At 44.5% G+C, this 13,073-nt stretch overlaps 1 protein-coding gene across 2 annotated transcripts in view; it reads right to left on the bottom strand.

The window, feature by feature from the left end:
- The window catches only part of LOC146800044 (uncharacterized), a 426,311-nt gene that overhangs the window by 361,507 nt on the left and 51,731 nt on the right, over positions 1–13,073 (bottom strand). For both annotated transcript variants that reach the window (XM_085620951.1, XM_085620952.1), the window contains exons 2-4: positions 6,959–7,085; positions 4,116–4,217; positions 1,581–1,754 (exon numbers count right to left, since the gene is read on the bottom strand). In XM_085620951.1, coding sequence (XP_085477077.1) covers positions 1,581–1,754; positions 4,116–4,217; positions 6,959–7,085 — 403 coding nt within the window. The remainder of the gene's footprint in view (positions 1–1,580; positions 1,755–4,115; positions 4,218–6,958; positions 7,086–13,073) is intronic.

Genomic DNA, 13,073 nt, shown 5'->3' on the forward strand with positions numbered 1-13,073 from the left:
CCTTAATATACAACTGGACCAACCCACGTCAGGACTACCATTCATCACTACCTCTTTTACAGCTAGATGCATCTTGGTTCCACTCACAGTGCCATTGTCAGATGAAGACATGGACTCAAGCCATCAAAGGGCCTGTGGTGTAGGGTACAAACTGTGCGCTGCGACCCAACATCTACCAAGCAATTAAGGCGTCCTCACACATAACCAACCCGCTAAAATAGTCCAATCACCTCCTTTTACAATCAGGACATAGTGCCAGTAGATTCACATACTAAGAGGTGGGGATGGTCAAGTGGCCACACTTCGATCCATTAAGCTCTCAGCCCACAACCTCACTTATGCCGTATTAGTTATGAATCATGCGTCAGTGAGCCATCATTTGCTATGATTAGGAAGAACTGAAGTATGCAAAATAGTGATTGATGGAATACTTGAATTAATCTTGGCCACTGGTAATTACTCGTGGCCACATCCCCATCCATTGTTAATCTGAACACCATGCTACTTCAGTTTGGAAACAGCCATACGCAAATCAGTCATGCCCCAGGTAGACTGTTCCCATGAGGAACAGGTTTGGTCTGACTGGCATAAGGCAGGCTTTTGTCTAAAGTGGCATAGTGGGTGAAAATGAACTGGAATGTGGCCAGAGAGCTTGCCAGTGGCAGAGATTAATTCAGGCACTCCATCCATCAACCTGTTATTGTTGACAATTAGGAAGAAGGCATGCAAGTCTAAGTGCTGTGTCTGGGCCACAAGGAGTCCCTCAGTGTTGGGTTAAGTTAAGGAAAAGCCTTCAAGGTGTTTGCTCAGCAGAATACTTGAAATGAAACAGCAGAATCATACAGAAATTTACAGTTTGCCAGGCACATCATGGAGCTCCCTCAAAAGGCTGCACTCTTGGCATGTAGCACTGTAGTGCCCCGGTAAATAAATATTTCAGTACCACTAGATGTGAATTCAGATCTATATACAGAACACCTGGTTTACAATCGCTGATCCGGAGAGTGTGTTAAATGGAGAGAGCATGCAAGAAAATGGGGAATGCACTGCCCTATGAAGCACCCTACAAATCTGTTCCGGGAAACCTCCATGATGGAGCACCTTCCCACTAATATGCGTACAAGCAGTGCTTAAGTACATCTTCACATTATACAGATTTTACAAGAAAGAGACAGAACTTGCTGATATGGTCTGTACCTTAGCCCTGTCAAAGGCCAGTAACCATTTCCCATCTTTGGCCTGGAAATGGGGACAGCAGTTCCCTTGAACTCTGCTGGTGAGCAATAGGAAAGTCATGCATGGAACTTTCAAATTTTTACTGGCCTGTGCAGGTATATCAAAGGGAGCAAGGAAGTACATGGCCTCTGTGCCAATGACTTTCAACTCACCATCGAACCTACCCAAACCTAAAATATCAAAAAACAAAAAAAAATGATAATCACTCCAATCCACAAAAATAAACACAGCTCCTGCTCTTTACTCCTTGAAATAAACCCTTCACATCTTCATTTATACAAGTAAATATAGTGTACTGCTCGATACTCACTTGTTATAATAAAAACAAAAAACGTGTTCCTGACCTGTGCCAAGTGTACTGGGGATAGCCCAGTCTAAGCTGAGCAGGTCAGGGCTCTCGATGTTTGCTGTGCTGGACAGATGAGGGCAAACCCTTTTCTTTTTGTTCAGAGGATATTTCGGACATTGGGTTACTTGACTGCTCATGGTAAATTCGTCCAGTTTCATAACTGATGCACCTAACAGGACAGAAAAGGTAACAGAATGCAATATCACCGAAATACAAAATAAATCAGTTAGTAGGAGAGCTTATGCTTTCGTTTGAAAAGGTAAACCTGATTTACTTAAATAAAAATTCTATGTTAAGCTCAGTGTGAGAAACTATCGTCATACGAGGACGGGGACTCCCTTTTTTCTACCACCTTCTGTCCTCTTTCTTCCAAGGACCACGAAGAGTTAACGAAGGCCTCCCTTTCACAGGAAACCAACGAACAACACGACGAGAGGAGGAACCACCCGGTGGGGGCGGGACGACCAGCCTTAAGGGGACGGACGTCGGAAACGAGGACGGGCTGTAAGCGGAACCCGGAAGACGCCGAGGGTCCAGAGACGGAGCAGCGGAAGGACGAGGAGCGACTTGAGGAACCGCCGGAGACGAAGTTGCGGGAAACATCACAGTACGAAGAAGACGTGGGTGAAACCGAGGCAGTTGAGGAGGAAGGCGAGCGGTGGTCCGAAGACTGGTGGACGCCCCCGGAGGACGCTGAGAAGCCGCCGCAACTCCGGAGAGTTGCGGCAGACGCGGTGAGTGGTCAGCCAGAGGCAGGAGTGGGGGGAGGAAAGGTGTCTCTGGGCTAGGCAATGAACTTACACCCCAACCCTGCATGCTCCCGCACTGAAACGCCCATACCCTCAGATTGCCGCGTTGAAAAGGAAGGGTCGGAGAGTAGGTCTCTCCGAAAAGAATATAGCCCTGCAGGTGTCTGTTGTTATCCCTAATTTTATTTAGCATCCTACCCTGTTAAGTCCTCTTGTTTTGGGCGTTGCATATAGCTCACTCGTTTATCACGGCCAGGGCAGGGATCCCTACATTAGCACTCAAGAGGAAAGAATATCCTCAGTAGTTTTTCTTTGGGTTGTAACTGACCCTCGGGAGCAGAAGATTCACCCATCCTCAATTGTTTTTTTCCCTCCATTCGACACTCTTAAACACTCCGGGTGTGGTGATGGTATAACTAGGGTCAACGTACAGCAGTCCTCTGACCGCTCTTTTCTCTTTCCTCTTTTCGAGACCCTCCGGAACGGCTAGCATCATCCCAACCTCCTGGAGAGATGTAGAGAGAAGAGAAGAGCGAGAACTGACCACCAAAACTCCACCATAACAACCACTCCACCGATTCTGACGTTGGAAGATCACTGATCCATATATCTTTTGTGTAATTACTCAATAAAACTTCAACATTCAACCCCCACTGCGGCCTCCTAGTTTCCATTTCCGCCCATCCCTCCGACACTCAGTTACAACAGTCAAAGAAATGGAACGTTATCGGAAACTATACAAAATGAAAAGACACACCGCTATACTTCATGGTTTCTATTTTAATATATCCTTCACTAAATGAGAAAAAAAAGAAATCTCAGTGCAAACGAATCAAGACATTTACAGAAAAAAAACTCTGTTGGGTTGTTTCTAGGGGTGGGCGGAATTTGCGTAATCGCGTTACGCAAATCTCCGCGAAACGGTAAAAAATCTCCGAACACGCAGAAATTCCGCGAACACGCGGAATTGCTTGTTCGCGATCCTTTTTTCCTGTTCACAGTTGCTGTTTGCGTGCTCGGGGAGAAATATCTCGCGAACACGCCTTTTGAGAACGCGAACAAGAAAGAATTTCGCGAAGTCGCGGAAAGCAGCATTTTGGGCAATTTCACGTTCTCCGCAGAACGCGAAATTACCGAAATTCCGCAAATTCCGCGAGCGGAACGGAATTTACCGCCCAGGCCTAGTTGTTTCTGAATGTCGATTCAAGTGTTGCGTAACTGTCGGAAAAGGAGGGTCTGATTTAACAGCTTCCCAGGTTGTGGATTCTAACCTGGCTGCAAAGGGAATAAATGAACAGAGTTTAGACTTTAATCATTAGCATTCTAACCAACGTCACGACCTGCACAGCGTTAGTACAAATGGGCTGCAACGTTCCTTCAGGGATCAGGAATCGGTAGGCGCTCCTTGCGAGTTTAACAAGTTGTTCCCTTTTTTTGCGTAGAGATGGGCCCGCAGGTGTATGATGAACAATAACCAGTACAAACACAAATGCCACGTGGCACTGCATAGAAAACCTTCATCAGGGTTCACCTGCTTGGAAGGTCATGTATCTCATAACTCCATCCGATTACTTTGGATTCAAAAACAGAATACCAAAATACCAAAATCAGGAGAAAAAGACACAGAAGAACAAGCCTACCAGGCACCCATAAAAGTGTTATAGAGAATTCTCTTAAGCAGTAAAATCGCATTCTTGCAGATGTCCAAGTGTATGGATCTTGCGGCTATGTGAAAAGCCTTGTCTGATCAGGGGCGAAAGACTGGTACTTGTCACACTCACTTGGGGTCTGGGCATCCTTGTGTCTTTTGTCATCGTCCATGGTGCCCAATCCTCCCTGTTCTTTCGCTTTCAATGAAAACACTGAGTTTGCAATCACAGGACCTGTAAAGTGAATGTATAAGAGATCAACAGCTCCTTGAGTTATGACCCAATAAGCAGAGTATACATTTGTGGCTTATAAAGAATGCAGTTAAAGAAATTAAGTGCACCCGACCTCCCTGTGGAATGGCAGTCATCAACCCAAGGATAAATTGATGAGGAGCAATGTAAAATGAAGCATTTGTTAACATAACTTAAATAAATGAATAATTAATAACAAAAGCATGAATATCAGACCGTATCAGAAAAAAACAGAAAATCAAAAATCGCTCGTAATCATTAGCTGGGTGCTGTAACAGACTGTAGGGAATATCGTGGTGGTGGACCTTTCTTTGGTACAGGTGAAGTTGTCGGTTCAGTAAAGGTGGCACCAATTTGTTGGTGTGTTAGTGGCAGTAAGAATAGACTGGTAGGACTGTGTTTAGGAAGGAGCTGGATTGGAAGAAGAGGGTAATGTAAGGGCAGGACCAACAAAGGTGAAAGTTCAATGTCTTTAGTAGTATCAGGACTATATAAATGTCTATACAAGTGGTTTATAGCAGCTCTGAAGTACATGTGACAGTGGAATATACCCAACCAGCCATCCATCGGCGATAAAGAGACAATAAAAAGGAGCTTAGATAAAAATAAGACCTCATAGCCATACACTTTCTGAAGCCTAGAAGAACATTACAAGGCATCATATGTCCTTGGTTACGACTGAACATCCAGCAGTGAGCGAAAAACCTAACAAGGCAACGTCTGCTTATAGCAATAATCCTGCATGTAAAATATTAATTTAATCTTACATTCTGTTGAATGCCACTTACATGTCACACGAACCCTAAGGGCAAGGGTAGAGGCCTCTCTCGTCCTCTCCAAATAATGCTACTTAAAAGATTTTCAATGCTGCCATTCAAACTCCTAACTCAATCAGTCAATCGCTAGGATTTGTTAAGCGCTGCTCATCACCTGTGCGGGTATCCAGGCGCAGAGAGGGGATGGGGAGAAGAGGAGTTGCTGCTGAGATAAATTAGTCGAAGAGCCAGGTCTTAGTGTCCTTCTTGAACTCCTGCAGGATGGGGGATGTGCAAAGGTGTAGGAAGTTCCAGGACCTGGCTGCCAGGTGTGAGAAGGCACGGCAGCCGCTCCTGCTTCTGTGGATGCAGGTTGTGTGGGCTAAGTAGAGGGCCGAGGAGTAAAGTATGCGGGTAGGATGATGAAGTTCACCTTGTGGTTGATGTAGGGTTGTCCCTTGTTGTGAAGGGCTTTGTAGGTGTGGACAAGCAGATTGAAGTGGCACAGTTTGCTGAAGGGAAGCCAGTGTAGAGCTTGGAGGTGGGGGCGGGGGAGGTATGTGGGTCCGCCTCAGGAGGTTGAGGACGAGTCTGGCTATTGCATTCTGGATGATCTGGAGTCTGTTTAGTAGTTGCATGGTGATTCCCATGTAGAGGGAGTTGTCGTAGTCTAGGCAGCTGGTGAGGAGGGCCTGGGTGACGGTGCATTTGACTTCGAAGGGGAAAAAAACCACAAAATTGATGGAGGGAATGCAGAACAAATCAAAACATTAACCCCCAGTCAAGAGATCTGGGTGAAATCCATCATTCTTTTGCTCACCATGCCACCCCAGTTTAGACCTGGCCATATGCAAATCAGTCTTGACCCGGTGCCTCATGGGAACAGTACAGCCCGAACTGCCAAGCCAGGTCCTCCCTGGACCGGAAACAAGCATCAGAAGGGTAGTCATTTGGAGGTTTTTCTGAGCAAGCTCAGGGTGAAGAAGCAGGAGGAAGAGACAGAGTTTATTTGCCTCCTCATTGAGAGCTTGCTGTTGAGTATTAGTCAGAGGTTTCTTGCATGGTCTGTGGGTGTGAGGCCAAGCTCCGTTGGCCACCAGGAGTCGCCCCACAGGGAGGAGTTGCTCCTGTAGAGGAGTATTTCAGTTTTTTCTGTGTTCAGCTTGATGCATTGCTTTGCATCCAGCTTGAGGTGCTGATCATGCACCTGTGGAAGTTAGATTTAGGGCTAGTCAGGTCTGAAGAGAGTGAGAGGATGAGCAGAGTGTCGTCCGTGTAGGAGTTTATGTTCAAGCCATGGAACCCGACCATGGTGGCGAGACGGGAATACAAGTGTTGAAAAGGGTCAGGATTAGAGAGGAATCTTGTGGGACTCCTAATATTATGTTTTCGGTCCGGAGGTGAAAGGTGGGAGGAAGACACTCTGGGTTTGTCCAGAAAGGAAGGACAAGACCTATTCAAGTGCTTTACCGTGGATCTCATTTGGTAGAGACCGTGCTGAAGAGTTCGGATACCGCAATTAGTGCAGTCTTGGTGCTGTGATTTGAGCAAAATCTGGATTCCGCGGGGTCCGGTTAGTTGTTCTTTTCCAAGTGGGTGGCGAGTTTGAGATTTATAGCTTTCTCTGGCACCCTTGGCTGGGACTGGAAGTAGGGAGATAGGGCAGTACTTTTTGAGGTTTTGGGGTCTGCAGTTTGTTCTTTGCAGAGCGGTTTCACTTCTGTGTGTTTCCACACAGATAACTGTTTAGAAAACGTGTTAGTGTGGACACCCGACCCAGGTAGTACAAGTCATATCTTGTATAGGTCTTAAAAGGAACTAAATTATGGGAAAATGCACATGCAATGAGCATACAAATAGTCAGTGGAAGTTCTTTTTTCCCCCCCAAAACTTACAAGAGGGAGCCTACACTAGAAAAACGTTGATTTATAGACTGCAAACTTTAAAACACATTCAGTGCAACTTTACCCAACATCATCAAGACTTGGTGAATGTCCTTCATCAGATTGGAATAAAGATCTTTCTGCCATTTGTGTAAAAGGTCCCACTCCTCTTGTGAGAAACAGGCAACAACATCCTGGAATGTTAGTCGCTCCTGGAAGAAAGGATTGCAATTAAAAACATTTATTTTCTATTCAAATACTGAACAGTCAGACATGATGTAGAACGAAATGCATGATTACATAAGATATATTCTCCTCTAGCTCTAGAGTCTCACAAGCCCTGCATGATAAAAATGAACGCCAGCTAGCCCACACAGTTCACCTGTAATTGACAAAACCATACCATCAAAGCCTTGCTGATATGAACCAAAATGGTATGGTACGAGAACTGCCTTTATATCATGCGAAAACAATATTGTGTCCTAAATATATTTTGCCAAATACCGCCACATTGTAAAATTTCTAATATTACCTCCAAACAATGGAGTGAACGGGTCAAAGTTGGGCTTCTTTACGATCAAAGAAACGCCATGGTTTCCTGAAGAGAGAAAGGGTCAACCTCTATGAATCCGACCTTCCTGAAATGCTGGACTGACCAAAGAATCTTATCCAAGGTTCAAAAATGAAGATGGAATTGAATTCTTTATTGTGATCCTGTCTGATCATGTAAAAGGAAGACACAAGATTAAGAAGAATTGAAACTCCTTTGTTCCCTTATTTTTTGCTGCATTGTTGTCTCCTCGCTACTATTTATTCTCCAAGTTTTGCTTTAAGCAACTGTTTTTCTTCTGAGATTCTTAGTAGGGATTTATTCTTGATGCTACAACAGATAATGATGTCAAAGTCTACAGAAATCCCAGTAGTCCATTTAAATGCCCCACTGGGCTTCTTGGGATCCTGGAGATATTCTGGATTCTCTTATATTTTGCTTTGCACAGTTTACTCATGATCAACTCAAAGTGGGTTTAATTGCTTCACTGGTTGTGCAGATTGTTTTTGACGCTTTCTATTCTACACCGACTGCCTGTACAACAGTTGTCATACCAGAAGTACTTTACTAGTCACATGTGCGTCTATGGGGACATTGTTCTTCTCTGTATTAGTGTCTGGCTGGATGTTACAAAGATCAATAAAGAGACACGGAAAAAACAAAATTGCTTTACTGGTTCAGCACTCAATTGGACAACTCAATTACCAAATCATTTTGGAACCTGATCTACAGTCTTTTGATACATACTTGTTGTTATTCAAGAAGACAATTGAATGTCCTAATTTGGAGTGTTCTGCTGAGGAAGCACTGTGAGATATTCAGGAATGTGAGTTGGATGTGTGGACTTATTTGATTCACTTTTATCAGTTGGCAGATGAGACAACTTGGGCAGAAAGAACTCTGATGACCATTTTCAATGTAAATTCAAAAATGAAATCAGTGATGAAATGATCTGTGCACAACGTTCTTCATTTTCTGCACCAGTTGATATAGTAGTACTGACTGAACATAAATCATTGGAGACCATAAAGAAACGTTTGTCTCAAGGAAGTTATTTAAATTCCTCTCCAATCTCTTAATTTATTCAGAGAATTCGATGGCCTCATTGTCGCAAGAAAAGCAACTAAAAATAGAGGTCCTCTGACTGAAAGAAAACAAGCATTGGCATAGCCAATAGGTCTTGCATTTGGGACCTTATAAGTGTTTAGCCATGCAACAGTTGGTGTTGTTGCACCAAGGATATTCTGCTACATAACTAAATACTTATAAGGTCCCAAAAGCGAGACCTATTCGATATGCCAATGCTTGTTTTTGTAAGAGTCTGTGTGCCTTTATCAAAGAGTGAGTGGTGGTTATGGGAGCCTTTGTGAGCAAGACTCAAATCAGAAGAGGGGGCGCGGGCAGGCGGTCGGGGGGTGGAGGTGAGGAGGAGTGACATGTTTACCATGCCTGTTGGCTGTCAGTGTAGGAAAGAATTTGTTTGTGCACAAGGTTAGTCTAATCCTTTGCTCTAATTGTGTAGGCTTGTCACGTGGTCCCCTCGCAGACGTTTGGGGTAAGTGAAAGATGGGTGAAGGGATAGTGTCAACACATCAAAAGAAGGAAGGGGGCAATGATACAAGTTAGGATTGTTTAACATAACTTTCCTGACAAATTATTTTGACCTTGTCAAATATATTGCCTGGTAATTCCTTTGTTTTCAGTTTGTGCGCAGAATTAACTCCAATGATTTCATTCTGGCCTGTTGTACAATACCTGGAGAGGTCTTAGTAGGAAAGTGGATTATTATTTTGGATGGACAAGAATCAATAAAGTATTTAAGCAGTGCATATACAATTTGAAAAAAAATAAAAATACACAAAACACAACAACATTTCTCAACCAATTTTAAAATCGAGAGAACATTTGTATAGTAAAATAAGACAAAAATAATAAAAATCCAAAAAGGGGAAGTGGAGATTTAAGTGAAAGTAGTTTGAAAAAGCACAAAGCGCTACACTCTGGACCTTTCTCCCGCTCCATTATTTCACCTCCATTCTTTCTCCTTTTGAAGCCTTTATGAAGAGCATCTACTTCCTCAGTCTTGTCTGATTGTCCACGATGTTAACTTATGATTGATCTTCCCTTAATTTGTATAATTTTGTGTGCCTGTTAAACACTTTAAAGAAACAGTTTGTAACTATAATGTAGTGATGAAAAACACATGGAGAGGAATTAAATTGAAGCTACTGGGTTGTACTGTTACAGAATGGTGAGCACCCCAGGCCTATTAAATAAAAGAAGTCTTAGATCGCTTATTATTATTATTATTAAATTAAGGCGCACAGCTACTCGGAGGTTTCCCGGCGCACAGACGGTATGCAGATAGCACGGAAGGGCTGTTTTGCTGGCTGAAAAACCAGGTCTTCAGAGTCGTAGGGAAACTTTAATGGCAGATTTCGTGGCGGAGTGGGGCAGGACGTGAATTCCATAGTACAGGGGCCAGGTACGAGAAAGAGCGTCCGCCCATGCGAGAAAGCTTGAATCTGGGAACTGTGAAGTTACCCAAGGATGAGGAGCGAAGATGGCGGGGAGGGGGGGCGGATATAAGCCTGGGCTAGGGAGCAAAGGTAATGTGGCGCTGTGCCCAGTTTAATTTTGTGCATGTAACACAAGGCCTTGAATTGTGTACGTTGCTCAATCCGAAGCCAATGGAGATCACGCAAAGTGCCCGAAATGGAAGATTTTTTAGGTATCTGGCACAGTAGTCGTGCTGCGGAATTCTGGACCACCTACAGCTTGCGTATTAATTCTTTATTGGCTCCTAGATAGAGGATGTTGCCGTAATCAAGCCTAGATGTGATTAGGGCCTGGATGACTTTTTTGGGAGGATATCGGCAGCATCCATAATATCTTGCGGAGCCATTTGAGAATAGTGAAGCATGTAGACGTGGTCTTGGCTACTTGCTGTTTCATGGTCAGCTGGTCGTCAATCACTATGCCCAAATTGCGAGCGGTATGTACTGGTTTAGGGAGTGTACCCATTTGAGGTGGCCAGTGGCGTGTGCACCACAGATTTTTATCTTTCCCCATGATCAACACTTCCGTCTTGGCACCGTTTAGCTTTAACCAGTTAGTATGCATACAGTTGGCAATTTTAAGCAACCCTAGCTGAAGGGATGAGACGTTGGATTGGTTATTGGCGGATAAAGAAAAGAGAATCTGGGTGTCATCAGCATAGGAGAAGATTGACAACCCTGCCTCTTCCGCGATGGTAGCTAAGGGGCTGACGTAAAGATATAAAAGCATGGGACTGAGTATCGATCCCCGAGGCACTCTGTGGGGAAGAGCGTAGGTCTTTGAGCAAGCCAAAAGGGGAGAAGACCTGAAAAGTCCTGTTGGTGAGAAAATCTTTGATCCACTCTAATGCTGATCCACCAATTCCCAGAGACTGGAGTGTTTTAAGGATGGTAGGATGGGATACCGTATCGAAGGCGGCACTCAGATCAAGAAGGAGTGCCACCGTTTCTCCTTTATCCAGAAGCCTGCGTATTGTTTTAGTGCATCCTAGGAGAGTGGACTCTGTGGAGTAGCCTGCTCTGAAGCCAGATTGGGACTTGTGTAGGATTTTAATCGGTTCTCTACGAACCGAGTGAGCTGTTGGTTCACGTGATTTGAGGATTTTTGAAAGAGCAGGAAGGAGGGAGATTGGGTGGAAGTTGGAGGGCTCCGCAGGATCCGCATTTGGTTTCTTCAAGAGAGGGAGCACCATTGCGTGCTTCCATTCTGCCGGAAGAATGGCTTCCCTCAGTGAGGCATTAAGTAGCTCCATGAATATTTCTAATGAAGGGGGGGGGGGGGGGGGGGGGGCTGAGTTTTTGCAGAATATTGATTGGTAGTGGATCATTAGGAGAGCCTGATTTAAGACTATTTAGGATTGTGCTGAAGGACAGGGGGTTTAAAGGTTGGCAGTTAGTTATTTCCCTGGTGGTTACTGGAGCTGCTAGCCCTGCTGGGTTGTGACATGGAGGCGCATCTGAAGTATTTGTTAGGTGCTGTTTAGGTGTGGGAGTAGAAGACTCAAGTTCAGCATAGATCTTATCTACTTTCTGAACGAAAAATTTAGCCACAATTTCACAAAGAGCCTCATCAAGTGACGGGGGTGCCAGTTGGAAGTTTGCACCTGAGAGATCCCCAACAAGTTTAAACAGGACTTTAGCATTATTTTGTGCTGATGTGATAGTTTTGTTCATATATTCCGCACGCGCTATTTTGCATAGAGCATTATAATTTCTCTTTGCAGTTTTATAGAGCTGTTTGGATTCTAAGGCATAGTCCTTCCTCCAACGTCTCTAAGGCCTTGCATTTAGTTTTTTCGCTTTTTAGTTTATCAGTGAACCAAGGGGCAGGTGGCCGGTGATTGTTTGATTGCTTAAGAGACAAGGGAAGGCAGATGTTCACAGAATCTGTTAACCAAGTGTGGATGGAGGCTGTGTCGGAGATTTGAATGGGTGATAAATCAGGGGCACTGTTATCTAGTAGTTGATTAAAAGTTTCAATATCAAGTTTCTTCCAATTTCAGCTCCTTATTCTTGGTAGCGAAATTGCAGGTGACCGAAAGTCGAGCACTAACCTAAAATTGACTAAAAAGAGGTCAGACCAGAGAAGAGGCAGAGCTTTTTGGCTATGAAGGTTAGGTAGGTTAGAAAATACGGGGTCGAGCAGGTGCCCGCCCCTGTGCGTGGGACCTGAATTACGGAGTGGTGTGTGCATGGCTTCAAAAATCAGCAATCAAACTGGAGCCTATCTTACAAGTAGGATCATCGAAGTGAATATTTAGGTCGCCTACTATAGTGAAATTAGCAGCGTTAAGTAAGAAAGGAGCAATGAAGTCCGGAAAGTTTGTTGCCCAAGGCCCTGCTGGGCCAGGAGGCGGTACACCAAGAAGCCAGTTAGTGTGAATTGCGGGGTAAGAAGTCTAAAGAAGCCTGCCTCACACCCTCCACAAGGTGGTGTCTCCCATTTACACGAATATTCTTTTTTGAAGATTATTGCGATGCCGCCACCAATTTTATCTCCTCGATCTTTCTCGACAATGGTATAGGTAGGAGGCAGGGCCGATGCAATGTCGGGGCCAGAGCTATCGTGTAGCCATGTTTCCGTGAGGAAAATTGCATCTGGCTGGGGTTGTGAATTGTGAAGGAGATCAAAAATGTCCTCCTTATGCTTGGCAAGGGATCTACAGTTTAGGTTTAAAAAATTAAATTCTTTGGTTTGGCCGTTTTTGGTGCTGCACTCGGCTGTAAGTTGTTTGCAGGAATCAAGCTGGAAAGTAGTATTCTGCAATTGCGGTTTCTTGTGCAATGGGGAGCAGGTAAAGTCACAGCCAGGGCAAGAAAAAAAATGGGGCAGTCAAATTTGAAATAGATACAATCAGCTTCTGGGCTTTTGCGAAGCTCATGTAGGAGGCTGGGAGAGTATTTTTGTATCATTTCCGGCAGAGGGGCAGGGGTTATGGCCACAGGTCCCGAAAGGACAGGCGCAGACGGGCGCTGACGGGCTTGCCTTTGGCGCGTCCGCTGCGCAGAGTGGGAGGCATGTGGTTATGGCTTACGCAGTACATCCATCTTAGTAAGAGGACAGCTACTTAGAAACCCAGGTCTTAATAAAT

This window comes from Triturus cristatus, chromosome 8, assembly GCF_964204655.1.
Source record: "Triturus cristatus chromosome 8, aTriCri1.1, whole genome shotgun sequence".
NCBI lineage: Eukaryota > Metazoa > Chordata > Amphibia > Caudata > Salamandridae > Triturus > Triturus cristatus.